Source organism: Platalea leucorodia (genome assembly GCF_965183815.1).
Source record: "Platalea leucorodia genome assembly, chromosome: 5".
NCBI classification, from domain to species: domain Eukaryota; kingdom Metazoa; phylum Chordata; class Aves; order Pelecaniformes; family Threskiornithidae; genus Platalea; species Platalea leucorodia.
This window is the reverse complement of record NC_138827.1, coordinates 42,444,460-42,460,532: the sequence shown is the minus strand read 5'-3', so window position 1 is coordinate 42,460,532 and position 16,073 is coordinate 42,444,460. Positions and strand designations below refer to the sequence as shown.

At 37.6% G+C, this 16,073-nt stretch overlaps 1 protein-coding gene across 5 annotated transcripts in view; it reads right to left on the bottom strand.

Moving 5' to 3' along the window:
- SLC30A7 (solute carrier family 30 member 7) overlaps window positions 1–16,073 on the bottom strand; it is a 34,137-nt gene that overhangs the window by 9,518 nt on the left and 8,546 nt on the right. For 3 of the 5 annotated variants that reach the window (XR_014228326.1, XM_082313466.1, XM_082313467.1), the window contains exons 5-8: window positions 15,183–15,309; window positions 14,077–14,232; window positions 12,445–12,495; window positions 10,130–10,265 (exon numbers count right to left, since the gene is read on the bottom strand). Coding sequence is in view for 3 of the 5 variants with exons in the window: in XM_082313466.1 (XP_082169592.1) it covers window positions 10,130–10,265; window positions 12,445–12,495; window positions 14,077–14,232; window positions 15,183–15,309 (470 nt within the window). In the remaining 2 variants the exon portion in view is untranslated. Of the gene's footprint in view, window positions 1–4,154; window positions 4,710–10,129; window positions 10,266–12,444; window positions 12,496–14,076; window positions 14,233–15,182; window positions 15,310–16,073 lie in introns of those variants that run through there. The other 2 variants (XR_014228327.1, XM_082313468.1) reach the window with 2 other exon arrangements.

Sequence of the window (16,073 nt, the reverse complement as noted above, 5' to 3'; positions counted from 1 at the left end):
AACAGCATGACCTAACCCTTCCTTTCCATTTTTAAAGAGATGGTTCCATTTGTACGTGGAAGCAGTGCCGGCTGATCAACTGCTCGGCTCGCTCCTTGGCTAATCGGTAGCCAGGGGTGGGAGGGAGTTGGAGGGTGCATGACTCCCGTCTAATGAACCCCTGGAAAAACAACTACCCTAAAATTAAGTCTCCTTGCAGGCACAGTGGTTATTCCAGCCAAATTCACTGCCTGATGCACTCCGTCACGTGGCCTCACACAGCTGCACTGCTTCCGAGGAATCAGTTCAGAAATAGGAAGAAGCAATTAGGGGCAGGCAGGAGTTGCCTAAACCGGACCTGTCACCAAGACAATTAAACATTTAGCAATGCAATAACTGCCAACCTGTCTAAAGGAAGGTTAATTGGAGTGTCACATTCTACAGACAGTGGATCACAGAAGTTTTGGGAAAAAGGTTCTCTTATCAACGGACCCATTTCACTAAATAATGTCCGTGTCACAAGCATTGCATCAAAGGAAGCTGGAGCTGTCAAAATACTCCATTGCTGAATTGATTTCAGTTTAACTCACTATTTAAAATGCAGGTTTGCTTCTTAATAAAAACCTTGAAAGACCAATACACGAGTTCAGGATGCAAACTGAATATAAGATTTTTAAACAGTGACTCCATGCCCATAAATTTAACAAGGCCACTCTAACACATGCGTCCAAAGGCTTCAAAAAACCACACACGTACAGGCTGCATATTTTTTCACAAGGAAAGGGCTAAAGGAATGGAGACTGTAGGAGCTTGCCTTTTTATTGGAACATACCACTAACAGTGAAAAAAAAAAAAAGAAACAAATCTAATCAAAAATTGTCTGATTTGCACAACTTATTTACATTATTTGATAAAACTGATGTACATTATATGATGGAATGGAAGTGAATTGGCAGATTTGGAGAGACAGCCTACGGAAATTTAAGACTAGCAGGCTGGGCATGTTAACCCATTCCAAAAAAGGATTTGGTCAGTGAAACTGGTTGATTCATTCTGGAACAGGATGCACATTGAAAAGAGGAAGTTAAAACCCCTTCAGAGAGCTTTTCAGCTGAAGATGCATTTAAAATTAAGATCTACTTCATCCTGAAAACCTTGCTGCCTAAGAAACTGATCTTCCAAGGTTAAGTCTATGCAATCAGCAAGGCGTGTACAAGCATCAAAGACTGTCTCTCCTTGCCAGGCAATGGGTTGCAGTTTTAAGCAGCACGTATTGGAACCATTAGCTCAAAATCAACTAATATACAAAAAGGTGAATGGGGAAAGACACTCCTCTCCTAGTATAGGCAGTACAGCTTAAAAGGTAGTCTCCCCACTGGCAAGATTTCGCGTATTCATGTATTTGTAACGGCTCCACACTAAAGCTTTAAGAGAGAAACCTCCTGGGCAAGTTTTTGGCAATAATGCTGCACAAGTTATGCTTTTATCCAGACTTCACAAAAAAGCTAAAGCCATGGTGTTTAACTGAAACAGCAACATCTTAAAAGTCCAAAAGAATAGAAGTAAATCAGCATGTGGCTTGATACCGCAGGTGAAAGTTGAAGCATATCCCAGGTCACACCTCCCTCCTCCCACTTAGACACAGTGTTCAGCTACAAATTTATCTTTTGCAAAGCTGAAAAGGCTGAAAGACAGCTGCAGTGATGGTATATGTCCTCATAAATGCTGTTAGAGCACAGAAGCCCATGCACGCATTTCTGCATCCAAAAGGACACCATCTTACAAGGCAGTCTTTTACTGTAAGCCAAACTTAACATGTCAAACTATAGAATCCAGTTTTCTGATGTCTCAGGTTTTCCACTGTTTCATGCATACTACTGAAGTACAAAACCTTTAATTAAAAACCAAAAACTCCACACACTATGCTCTTTTCTCAAACACTAACTAAAAACCAGTACTACTTAATCACCAGGACGCACTAGAAATATTAGTTCCATCTCACGTGACTGAAGAAAACACCAGGAAAGATGACGATACCAAGCAGACTGAAAATGTGGTTACAGAATTTGACAAAACTTTCCTTTTTTTTTGATTAGTCATCAGTGCAAAATACACGTGGTTGTCTCTGCAGCAACTATTGCACTGGTACTTCCCCCCTTTTTTTTTATTTACAAAAAGATTATTAAGGAAAATAAATAATGCTGAGTTCTCACCAAGTGGAGAGTTTTTTCGTGCATAAGCAGTCTGTAAGCTTTGCTGCTAAAACAGACGTAATTTTCCAATTGCCTCCGATTACCAAAAGCCTTGAATGTAAAATATCACGCCCTTTTACAAGACAATGGAATTTGAAAGAGGTGCTAACCCACAGCAAGACTCGCGACATAAACATATCCTCTACAAAAGTCGTAATAGCAAAAGCAGCTAATGTGTGCAAAATGAGTTCGCAGCACATCATGCTTTCACAGACGCTGTTACAAAGGAAGTGAAAGGTGTTCAAACAGATAAAAGCTATTGACATGAATCTGATAAACCCAGCCTGCCACTACTACACATGGCTTGATTAACAACGAAGAGTGAAAGCATCGGACTCTTCATCAGCTTGCATCACGTTCAGATAATACTCATACCCATTCCAGTCCCATCCTGTTTATGCCACTGTTTTTGCAGGCATAGCTAGCAAGACGGGCATTGTCATGACCTTGGACAGCAAGGCTGAAAACAACTGCGGGGTAAAGAACCCTTTACAGAGTTGTTGTAGTCAGAGCACAGCAGGAAATTCGTTTAGTGCTCTCAGCGCTATAGAAAATAGAGGATACTTGTGTGGAAGGTAAACAAACACTTCTAAAACTCAAGACCAGCTATGGTTCTTCAAATACCATAGCTGAAAATCTACAGCCAGATTTCAAAACCTTTTTTTTTTCCAGCCACCATCTACATCTGCAGTGCCAAGATTGTCAGCCTCTTTCAGAACTTTAATAAAATTTTTCTATAAGGCAATGGCAATTTTAATCAGACTGCAGGCTTTGCCCATGACAAGGATCACAGGTTTACCATTTACTTTTCCGATTTTAAATTGTCTGTTCTCATAATAATGTAGTACTTTGATTCTCAAGCAAGGCTGGCAAGTAGCTTTACCTTGTAAATAAAGGTAGCGCATGCCATTCAGCAATGATGGCTCAAAACACCACCAACGACAAGCATGCTAGTTTGGGGGAGTTTTGCTATAGAACATTCCTTCTGAATCTTAGTGAATGCAGCACTTCATTTAAAAAAGTGATTTTTTTAATACTGTTATGCCCCAAACTTTATAGGCATATACCCCTAACGTTACAGGCATCTCCTCCCCCAAAGCTCTTTCATATTTTATCATGTTCAGGCATCTCTAGACCTTATGTAAAAATGATGTAACCCATGGAAACGACCTCACTAAATGACTGAAGTAAATTGCCTCATTTCTTTGACCACTTAATATGTAGTCTGCGTGCTCTATCCAATCTAGTATCATATTTAGTCTACGGTGCCTTTCTAGAAACATGTGGCTCTAATAGTGGTTTCGGACAAACTTCTTGCTTTATACTGGAGTTGTGGCTTTTGCTTGATGACTAATTTCACATAGCTGATCGAAATACTAAAATTGCTTCAACATTTCAGAATAAAGCTTAGAATCCTAAGGCTAAAAAATAAATGAACATTTACTTTTAAATATTAAAAGCAGTTCAGAGACTTGAGAAATTGTTTATTGATTCAGGCGCATTAAGTTATGAGGAAAACACCTTGGAAAAAAAACTTGAAGAGCATCAACCTGAACAACTATGAAATAGCCAAGCCTTTTTTTAAAAAGGGACTTCAACCAAAATGCTAGTAAAACAGACTCATCTATTTTAAACATGTCCTATTTATGCTTTATAATTAAATGGACACTTGCACGAGATAGTACAGAAAGTAATCAAAGAAAGATTCATCAGATATTAGTGGTAGCATCCAGGAACGCTCAAGAGCTACAACCCCCCACCCACACCAGCTTCACCCTTCAGAATGGGCCATAGATTTATGATGCAGCGATTTTAAAAGATTGCAGGATATAGCCCTCCAATTGAGAAACCACAAACTACCAAGCCCTCTGCCTGTCAAGACTCAACAGATAAGTACATAAATGGAGAAAACACAACCTTCTACATCATGAAATTTGCAAAGTGGAAAGTATCTGACTTCATGCCTTTGCCTCTCTATATCGGAGCGGTAATATGTGGGCTATTCTTCTTCCTCCAAAAAGATAAAAATTTAAAGCATGAGATGTAACAGGTATTAACAGTATTTCTATATAATCCTACTGAAGACAGGCTTTTACTGGGATGTAGAGTCGTAGTCTGCTAAAGGGAAGTGACTGATCTCTACCTCTCTCTATATTCTAGTAAGAGCTACCCGATTTCTGCTTCCGCTAAGCTTAGAAGTGTATTTGTTTGTCAGCGAGAACAACCTCAGAAGAACCCCACACCGGATTTTCACTGCGCAGCCAGAATGTTCTGTGCTAACTCACACGAGGAGTTAGACGGAGAATATGTCACCTTAAAGCAGCCTTAGTGAAGGATCACGGGAGCAACACAGAGCAATCGTGTCAGTAGTTGACCATTTGCACTAATTAGAGATGTTGTCTACAGGAAGGGTCAACCATTTGAATTAAAAGCACTGCTTGACTTCTCTGAAGAGGCATTGCTGAACCCTTCATGCATCTGCACAAGACAAAATAGGTTACAAATTAGAGGCTGTACAGCTTTATATTGCAATGATAAGTTCTTTAGTCATCCTATACAGATATTTTTGTGATTTCTTTTGGCAAGTGTTGCCATCATTTCAGAAAACTGAACAGAGAAGACTCACTAATAGGAGCAGGCAAGACTCAAGTAAATCAGAGAGAGCTGCCCAACGCTGAAGCAAGCAAACACTCAATGTAAAATGAACGAACAGTTACTTCATCTAGACGCAAGCAATCTTGGATTAAGAGCAATGATTCCCCTCTGCACTTGCATGCAACTGCTTTGATAATTCTACTGGCTTATTAGACATAGCTCCACGGAAGGGAATACAGATTTGTGTTCTGCCTTTATTCCTTCTTTGGACAGGTAAGTAACCCAGAAAGAATACAGATTCTTTCTGTAAAAAGAGCCCTGGATCAAACCTATCCTACCCATGCCCTGCACACTCTAAGTTAAACCCAGACCATTAAGCAGTAACTTGGAGGATACATGATTGAAGCCAAATAACTACCTGGTTAAGTGGTATATGCACATTTTATTAAGAAAAAAAAAAAAAAAAAAAAGGGCAAAAAATAAACTTCATTAAACCCCCAACAACTAAAAACGTACCAAGTATTAAACACTAAATTCACCTTTTACTCAGTAATTTCTTAATTTTAGTTTGTGTTTCAGTTTTCATGTAACATTTTCTTGAAAATTTCCTTGCTAAAATGCAAGCTATTAAAATGTTCCTCAAAGAGACTCATGAACCTCTAAAGGCATCTTATTTCAGCTTTTTATCTCAAACATTAACTGTACATGAATCAAAAACATTACTTTTACAGTTTAAGTAATTTAAAATGAACTCTATCCAGCTTACACCTTTGCCTGATACATTTGGACTACACAAAATGTTCTATACACATTCCTAAAATGTATGCGTTTTGTATTTAAAATCTCATGACACAGTATCATCATACTTTCAACAAAAACACGGTTTACTGCAATGGCATAAATAAATTGCAACAGCTACTTAATGACCTTAAAGTATATTAAAAAAAAAAAAAAAAGTAAGTGCACTATGATATCCACATTTTGATTAAATAGTTACTTGGACATGCAAAATGTAACATACTAATGCAGATTTACTGGTATATATTTTTAAATTAAACTATGCTTAATCATCAGGTTCAGGAAAATTATGAAACTGAACTGCAAAATACTTATTTTTGCAAAATTTGATAAAAAAATTCAGTGAGATAATTATTTTCAATTTCAAGAAAATTTCAATACATACTTAGCTAAAGAGGCAGCTAGATTTGAGAACCTGAAAGGTCTTGGTGATAGTTTTGTTAGTCCACTATACTCATTTGCTTATTTCAAGAAAGTAAGAGCAAAATACCATGCGATTTCACAAATACTATCCCACATCCAGTAATGGATACCAAAGTCAACATCTGTTATTCTTTCATTTTAATCTAATTACTTTTCTACATTACTTTGTGCTACTTGCATCATAGCATCTTTACAGGATAGAAAAGCTGCGAGTTGGTTATATGATGGCGTCACATTAATGCATTACTTAGATCTTCCTATAACAGTCGCTCATCAGGCCAAAAAACATGCAAATGTGATTTGTTGAAAAGATGGAATGGATTCTCACTAGTCTCAAACCCACATACCTGACTACTGTCACACCATTGTCTTTGGTCCTCCTGCACCTATTACCACAAGAATTCCTCTTTTAAATACATGTACCTAAAGCTCAGCACCAGAAAATAAACCTGATTTTGTTGAAAATAATTCAAACGTGTTTCTGAATACATACTTCCAATAATACCCATCATAATCTTTCCCAAATCCCAATAGTGATAGCGTCCCAGATTGTTCAGCTGATTAAGAAAGCTACTTTAAAGTTAGGAATCCAAAGACTTCTTTCAAAGTGCTTTATTATCCTGTTTACAAGAATGGTGTTTCTCCTATAGAAGACTCCTGACTCAAATTTACATCTACAATTCTGTCTTAATTCATCTCTATGCAAGCTCGTTCCAGCTGGAAAGCCCACTAACTACTTAGACTAAACACACATCCAAAGCGATACTGTAATCTAGACTGGTCTGAGGATCCTTCCCTTAGAGGAGAAAGCCACCAACCAACATGAGTGAAAATTCATTTACCAGTTTGTATTTTATTGGGAATTTCCAACTTTATGAAAATAATTTGCTCAATGTATACTTTATTTTCATATACAACCAGCGGGGTTTCTAGACTTTAACATTCAGAATAGTGTATCCTCATTATCTAAAAATTAAGAGAAAATATTCAAGTCTGGACCACTCTCCCACCATGACTTTAGATTTGCACTCATGTAGCCATCTGCGATATTCGCAACTGTTTCCTAAGATACCTTCCTGATGATAGAAAAGCACCTGTACTATAGGCAAGTCTTAATCCAGTACAGTGATTTGGCATTTGAGAACAAGTGACAGAAGGCCAGCACAACAAGAGCTCAAAGATATACACGCATAAAGAGACATTCTCCTAGGAAAGAAGTCTCCCTCCCAAACAAGTTGACAGCCAAGAGCAAAAGCATTTCCCTACAGATTTTGACATTTCAACTGCTTTATTTTAAAGCTTCAGAGTACTCAAAGATATAGAAGAAGATCCACGCTCAAGGTTTTGCTTTCACTAAGAGCTGTTGGTTAACATTAAGGAGAGTAAGGAGAATGTTGCCTGCTCTAGTTCATCAGTTACTAATACATTTAATGTAGAACCAGAGGTCTATGCAGCTAATTAAAATGGAAATGGACAATTTCATATACTTAAAATGTGGAGTCATGCAAAAGAGCTTTGGAAAATCAGCAATAAACTACACTGCTATTTAGATTTAAACCAATCAGCTAAAGTACTCTTGTAAGAAGAGACAGCACCCTGGGGTTTTTACACAACCCTATCTGAAAGAAGCAAAGCTTTACGGTCCCAACTAGGGGAAAGTCCACAGACAGCATTAAAACTTTTGGACAACTTTATCAGACTGGCTTTTGCATCATTGGCTCAAAACTATGCTTGCTTTATCACAGCCACAAAGAACAGATCCTGATTTTTACACGCACATGCATGGGTCCACTCGTTGGGGCACACGTGTACTCTTATACCACTCCACCTTATCAAAGTTGGTTTAAGTAGTAAAGGGACACAAGTGGGTTACTCTGCACAAGTCAAATTGACAAATACTCACCTGAAACAGGAGACAATTATTTAATCTAAAGCCAAATCCCCCAGAGAAGTTATTTATCAAGGTTGCAAATAGGCCCACGTAAGTGGCCAGGAATCCCTGTACTAGCTATTGAACATCCCCCTCCTCCCCACCTCAAACCCACACGCACCCTATCAGCAAACAGACAAGTTAAAAAAACTAGACAGCTCTTGTCACTATCGGTTTAAAGTCTTTTTGCAAACAATGTTTTCCCCCTCAAATTTTAAATTCCACAAAATTTCAGTATAATCTTTTCTCTACATTAGATTTAGGTGACTTGAAAAGATTAAGGACAAAACTATTATATATGCTAGCAATCATCAGTTGGGCCCTCATATTACTGTTACAAAAGAGCCCTTTATGGGAAAATCTGAAAAACCTTTTGCATTAATTCTAGACGAGCACTTCACACACACAGCATAGTGAAGAATAAGGCAGAATAAAAAATGGTTTTATGTCCAGAAGTGTAAGTGAAGATTACTAAAGTCAAACGACACAAAAGGGGACTCGAGCCCTCAAAGAATATCCATCTGAAACTGCCAGTCATCTTGTTTATGATCTCATTTAAGTACATTGCAAGCAAAGCCATCAGTAGTTAAGTCTGCCGGACTGCTTAAAAAAAAAAAAAAAAAAAAATTAAAAATCCCCTGCAATTAGTGTTTGCTCCACTGCTGTGCCAGGATGTGTCAGTCTGCAAGAAATGCAGGCTTGCTTCTACTGACTATGATGCAGCTCACTGCACTCAGTTAGCATAATGAGTCTAGAGATCATTTATAGTGTCATGGACCAACAAAATAATGTTACAGGCTGAGGTCTGGTATCAGGTCAAAAGACACACCAAACAGTGAACTTCTCCAGCATTTTCAGCATAGAACACAGACCTCAGATATTCCTCCTAACTGTGCTAGAAGACCTATCAACAGCTTTATTATGAAACCTCTGTTACGGAAGGTAGACTTCTTCCAAGCTCTGTGCAAATGGAAGAAAAAAAATTCTCATTCACGTGGTATTTTCTGATCAGCAATCCACATGTGCTTTGCTGTACACAAAGCTAGACCCTTAAAATACAAAGTGTATGGAAACCTGTGTTTTACTCAGCTATTACCTCAGCAGTAGCTTCTTCACCCTTGGTAACCTGCACATTTTCTTTCCCATTTTTTGAGATTTCAGTAACAGAATTAGTTTGCAATAATTTGTCCTTTACGAAGTTACAGGAGGTTTAAGTCAAGATATTAAGTTTATATTAAAGTGGTAATTTAATAGTGATCTCTAGCACACAGATTTCTGTGGGCATTTAGTGCCTGACGCATGGGGCCCTACTCTGATAAATAGGGAGATTCACATCAATAATTCTGTGAATGCTGCCATGCATATGGTATAAACATGCCATATATAGTATAAGTGTAAGTAGCTGCAGTTAATCAGATGACATTCACCACTGCTGAAGAGACAAAAGTGTTCACTTATTAGGTCGTAACTGGAGTTGTGGCACTGTGCCCTGTGCCACCATTGAAACTGCTGTCCGAAAAGCCTCAATAACAGCATCTGAATGAAATGTTTGCCTGTCCAATCTAATCCAAATAGCTTCACATTTACAGTGATCTTGGTAAGCAACAACCAGGAAAGCCCAGAACTACTTGAAGCATTTCCATCAGATCTTAAAAGGAATAAGGATGTCTCAGAATACAAATACAAAGGAAAAGACCATTCTCGCTGGGGGAAAAAAAAAAAAAAAAAAAAATTACCGGCCTTGATTTGTCAAGGACAAGGACACATCCTGTGCCAGCAGGCTCAACTCTGCTGCCCTGAAGCCATTCTGCTCCATTTACTGGACTACATCGGTTTATATAAGCATGTACTAAAGACAGAAAGGAAGCTTTCTACAGTTTGAACCTGAAAGACATTTTGTAGTATTATGCAAACGGGGTAAAATATGCAGACTTAAGAGCAAAAGCTGTAGCTGTAGAAAAGGAAAAGAAAGATAGCTCATGTAAGAGCACACCAGAACAGCTGTACAGAACAGAGGAAAGATATCACTCTTGGAAGAAAAGCGAACGTCATAAGTCATTAGCATAACAGACAAACCTTTTCTTCTGAGCTGTAACTTGTGCTGTAACTAGCATCAAAAATACTACCAAATATCAGTGATGGCAACGCTTACCTTACACCTATAAGTAGTGCTATCAGCATTGAACAAATAGGATCTGCTATCATTAGACCATAGTTCTGCATCAATATAGCAGATATGATTACACCAATACTTCCAAGCGTGTCTGCAACAATGTGTAGAAATACACCTGTAAGAGATTAATTAATATCATTACAATTTGGTATTCTTAAAGCTAATGGAGTATTTCAAAGAGTTTATGGAGAAGAGTTGCAAGAATTAGATAACATGATTTATACTTGTTAAATTTGTGGTCAATTTTTGGTCAAACACAGAAATTGGTCACAGGATTTCAACATATTTGTAGAACATAGAGCATTTGAAGAATTTACATTATTTTCTGCACTTAGCAGTCAGGTGTATTTCACGGCATCCCTATCAACTTCAGCAGTGATTAACAGATGTAGTTTTCATTCAATACCCACCCATATTACAGTAAAGAAACTCATGTTCCCTGATGCCTATAGACAATGATAAGTACTGTATAAGATGGAAAGACTGTTAACAGAAACAGCTCTGTAAAGCTCTGAAAGATGCTAATGTTTCATTGACAATATCTTGCAGAAGTTATTTGGCAAAGACATCCAAGACAAATGATTTTGAGAATTAAACAACACTGCAGACATAAACAACTTCACTCTTATTTTGAAGAATAACATGCTACCTTAAAAGACAGAGAAACAAGCACTTGGCAGCTAGCTAAAATTTAGCCTTTGGAGCTCTCTGCTGGCAATGACAGGAACAGTCATTCAGAAACAGTTTTTTGAATACAGTTCTCCAGACTCAGATAATCTCTTCTCACTAAAAACAATGCACAACTATAAAACAGCTTTTTAGTGATTTTTCCAAGTTTACGTTTGTACTGGGTCTGGCTGGGATGGAGTTTGGTTTTCTCAATAGCAGCCTGCATGATGCTGCATTTTAGATTTGCGACTAAAGCCGTGTTGATCACACACCAGTGTTTCAGCTATTGCCAAACAGCGCTTGCGCAGCATCAAGGCCGCCTGTTTCTCACTCTGCCCCCACAGCAAGTAGGCTGGGGTGGGCAAGATGCTGGGAGGGGACACAGCCAGGACAGCTGGCCCAAACTGACCAGAGGGATATTCCATACCACATAACATTACGCTCGGCAATAAAACTGGGGCGCTGTCTTTCCAAACTAGCTGTTGCTCAGAGGCTTCCTGGACATTGATCTGCTGGTGGGAGTCGGTGAGCCATTGTCTTTGCATCACTTGGTTTTTTGGGTTTTTGTTTTCTTTTTTTTTTTTTTTCCTTCACTTACTAAATCTCTTTATCTCAATCCAAGAGTAGTTCTCACTTTGACTCTTCTAATTCTCTTCCCTGTCCCACTGCAGGAGTGAGTGAGCAGCTCCTGGGTGCTTAGTTGCTGGCCAGAGCCAACCCACCACAGTATTGAAAAATTAAAATAAAGTTATATAAAATTGAGTCCTTTTAATATGCCTCAATTAAAATGTGCCTTTTGTGAAAAGACTGACTTTCAAATATCTCCTAATGAAGCACTGAATATACATATACATAATATGATATACTATAATTTCTGAAAGAGGTTGAAAATGTTCCTTTTCAAGGACTACAAACAACCCAGAAAATCACCCAATAAGAGAAAACAGTGTGTACATTTGGGTATGCCAAATAATTACTACCTTTTACATTACATAATTTTCTCCCTCTAACTTTTGACCACTTCAAAAAAAAATTACCAAAGCTCAAAACTGACATCTAAATTATCAGTAATTTACTTACACTAATGCTCAAGAGATCATGGACTCCAACACTCCTTCAAGCAATTTAGAGTGAATTACCATCTTGTCTAAACCAACTGTAATAGCTTGATGAAATACAAGTTTTAAGCTCAGGTACCCTTTAACAATTATATCAATCTGCATTTTTTAAATACATTCTTTCTTAATAATAGTTTTTCGCTTTCCAGAGCATACATTGCAATTAGGCTCCTTAGGTTTCTGCTTTTAACCACTCTTTCCTAGATTTTTATTATTTGATTTTTCAGCATCAGTAACAGAAGCTGAATCCCACCTTTTGCGATCTCCCTTTTAATCTGTGTTGACACTACACTACATTTAGACTTCAGTGAATGTCTCAACGCCTAGCCATGCACAAGGTATGGCACTGCTCTGTTTACAGGTGGAAGAGGACTTCATAAAATAACTCCTCTAAAAAAAATGTAGCATTTACCCAGAGGCACCCTCTAAAACAGATGTGTGACAAACAGTCAGAGGCAGGCAGACCACGATAAAACTATTAAACCACTATATTTATTCTCATCATACCTTGTAAAATCTGTTTGCTGGATCCAGCCATCCCTTCAAGAGAATGGTCATCTGTGAAGACAATTATTGGCATATTAACCTGTACAAAGGCTCTCTCTAGTGGTATATTCTGTTATGGTCTTCCTTTCTGAAATTTCTTGAACAGATAAGCTGCTCACAATGACTAGCTTTTACTCTAGCTATTGTTCTTTAACACAGCAATTAATTTAAAAGTCTTAAAACACATTTTTTAAAAGAAAATACCACTTTACACAATAGATTTTATATATGTATAAAGATCAACATTTGTTTTTTAATGAAAACAAACTGAGAACTAAGACCTTTCTAGTATTCAGCAAAATAAGGCCCCCTCAAGAAAACAAGCCATACACGCAAGCAAGAAGTGTAAGGTCAAATAAATTCGCTAACCAGAAATATTTCACTTAAGCAAGCATTTATACCTAATGTAAAACAACAAGGATAAGACTTGGAGAAGGTAGAACTAAGTCAAAAACTCCTCTCATCCAAGCAGATTAATGCCTCTGTGGAACGTCAGAAAGATACTTTAAGAAATACTTGTTAAAGGATAGCAAATGACTTCTAGTGAAGAAATATAATAATTTATGCAAAAGCTAATTTGAATACCAAATTGCGCAAAACAGATAGCTACATTTGCTATTCCAGTGGGGTGGGGGGCATGGGAAGAGCAAGGAAGAGGCAGGAGGGGGGAGCTCCTGCTTTCCAACCAAACTCCAGGACAGCACTTGGAGAGCAAGCACCAATTTTCTACTAAAAATAGCAAGGAAGGGACAAGTAAATATTTTTATACTCTTTGTCACCTCCTGTCTGCAAGTTACCACACTATTCCCCGCTCCGAATGTGCACATTTTCAGTCACATCAGATTCTAGTTCATAACTTAGGCAGGGAAGATTGACAACGCTGCATTACTATAAGGCTTCCATTTGCGTTTTTTCAAATAGGTAGTAACCACACTGTCTCTTCTCCCATAGTGAAGGCTACTAATGATATTTTGCATGGACACCTCTTCACAGATTGGTTGCCTTTATAGAAAAGATTTATGCATAGCTCAGATACTAAGTACCTTTTTCATAACCAGCTTTAAAACAGATTACAACTACACAAGATGGGGAAAATCTTGTATTTGAGATCACAAACCAAGTACGACATATCAATCCCTAAGTAGCCAAAGTAAAGTTGCTTCTTCATCTTACCTAATATCTTGAGGTGTAAAATTATTCAAATGGAGAACACTAGCAAAAACAGCTTAACTTTGTTTACTGATTTTAATGAAAAATTGAAACAGAGCACTTGATAACTGATTTTATTATATTGCTATAGCATACATCTGTTTTATCTTTTGCCAACACATAACGTTATGGTGAACATTCAAAAAATGTAGGTAAAGCAAAACCTTTAAAAAACTACCACTGAACTTAATGGAAGTGAAACAGCATTTACCAAAATGATTCACAAAACATGGCAGTGGCATAGCATGCCACACATTTAGTGAAACTACTTCCATGTATGCTCGCAACAAGCTGCCAGCACCCTCTCTTTTTTCCCCCCCCTCAATCATTAATAGCAAGTTTAAATTGAGTTAAGATGGTCTATGACATTAACTAAGTACTTACTGTGACAATAATCCTGACCATGAGAGTGTCCATGGCTATGGCCATGATCATGAGTGTGTCCATGGCCATGTTTATGTTCATGGCTGTGACCATGACCTCCATGACTGTGTCCATGGCTGAGACCACCATTAAATAGAGAATGGCTGTGTTCATGCCCTATAAACAAGTATCACCATCAGAGTGTAAATTTAAGTGTTGAACAAAAGTATGCTTACATTTATTTCTAAGCTACTCAAAACCTATTCATCTTTTAGGTCATCTTAAGGTATGGCTTTAAATAAGTTAAGAAAATTAACACAAGCTGTTTGTCATCTAAATCTGTGCTGTGCAGCCATATAAAATATATACCTGGTTTAAGAAGTCAAGCGCTTTTATACATTCCCACTTCTGAGACAAATTGTGCTACACTTTTAGCACAAATTGAAAAATGCACACATAATTAGATAAAAGCACATTAAAAAAGCTGTTTTAAGAAACCAGAAATTGGCTATCATTCACACATTAAAAATTCAAGCTTGAATTGCTGCTTGAAGACCAAAGACTATTTTCTTCCACCAGTCTATATCAGTTTATATGTTAAGCTGAAAGAGATACCAATTGACATTGCAAACAAACAAACAAACAAACAAAAAACCACGAAAATGTTACCATATATACTTAGGCAAATAAATTCTGCATTTAAATTCAAAAGACACTAAGTTGAGAAGCACCTGAAGCTGAATCATCCCATACTTAAAATCTGGTTCAGACACTGTTGTGTAAATTTTCCAGCCAAGACCTCGCTTAACTCCAGTTTAATTTTGTTCAAAAGATACTCTGCAAATCTCTTCCAGTAAGGTGCAGAAGAGTGCATGTTCCAGAAAGCCGATTCTGGAGTTCTAGGCCTTCCAGTTAATGGATATTAACATGAGAAGTACAGTAGTGACATACTAGGGCTAGTGATAAAACATAAAAGTCAATATTGCATATTGACATATACATTTGGCTAGGATTGCCACTAAAAAGACATTAGAATTTAATCCTGGGGTTCTCATTGGAGGATTATAAGGTCCTGGAACACAGGGTGTCAAGAAAGGAAACAGTACTGAAAATTATAGACATCCTACCAGAGCCATGTGAATGCCCATGACCTCCATGTTGGAAAACAAATATTCCTATAAGATTTACAATGAATCCTAGTATAGACACAGGAAGAAGTCTCTCATGATGCACGTCAGGAGGCTCAAGCGCTCTCTAAAAAAAACACCAAAAAACACCAAACCAAGAAGAAAATGTAGAGTTTTACAATCTCTTTACATTATTAAAAGACACTGAAAAAACTGCTTAGATACAGGAGCATTCTCATGCAAACAGGCATATATAAAGACATAATTAGAAATTACTCGGGACTTTCAGTTTTTGGGATGGTACACAGACTAATTCCTACTGTCTGAAGTTGAAGTTTTATATTTTTAAAGCTGTGAAAATACAGTAGAATATTCTGATAGGCTAGCTAACTTTTATTATAAGATTTCATTATGCCGTGGGATGTGGCTCACCACCACACGAAAACATTCAAGTTTCTTGTAATAGGTGCATTGCCCAAGTCATCCAAACAACTTCCAAGAGTCCAGAATGCCATTTCTTCCTTTCTCCTTAGAAGGGTGAGGGGATGAGGGGAATTAAATGAAGACTGAGAACAAATTGTGGCATTTTACAAAACTTCTAAAATCTAGATTGATTTTTTTTTTTTTAATTCTTTTTTGCCCAGCTTTCTTTGCAAGTTTTTTTCAGTGAGACATTAGACCTAACACAATTTGCATTTGAAGCTTAGTGTTGAAAAGCGTAAATTACTATTGACAGGGGAGAGAAACATTCATCATCTGTCCACAAGGATGAAAGGTACAGGCAACAGCAAGACAACAAAACTTTCAGCAGATAGAAACTTTTGAAGTGACAGAGAGAACAGGAGTCACCATCACAAGCAAAGGCAATACTTAGCATGGGAGCTCAGACCA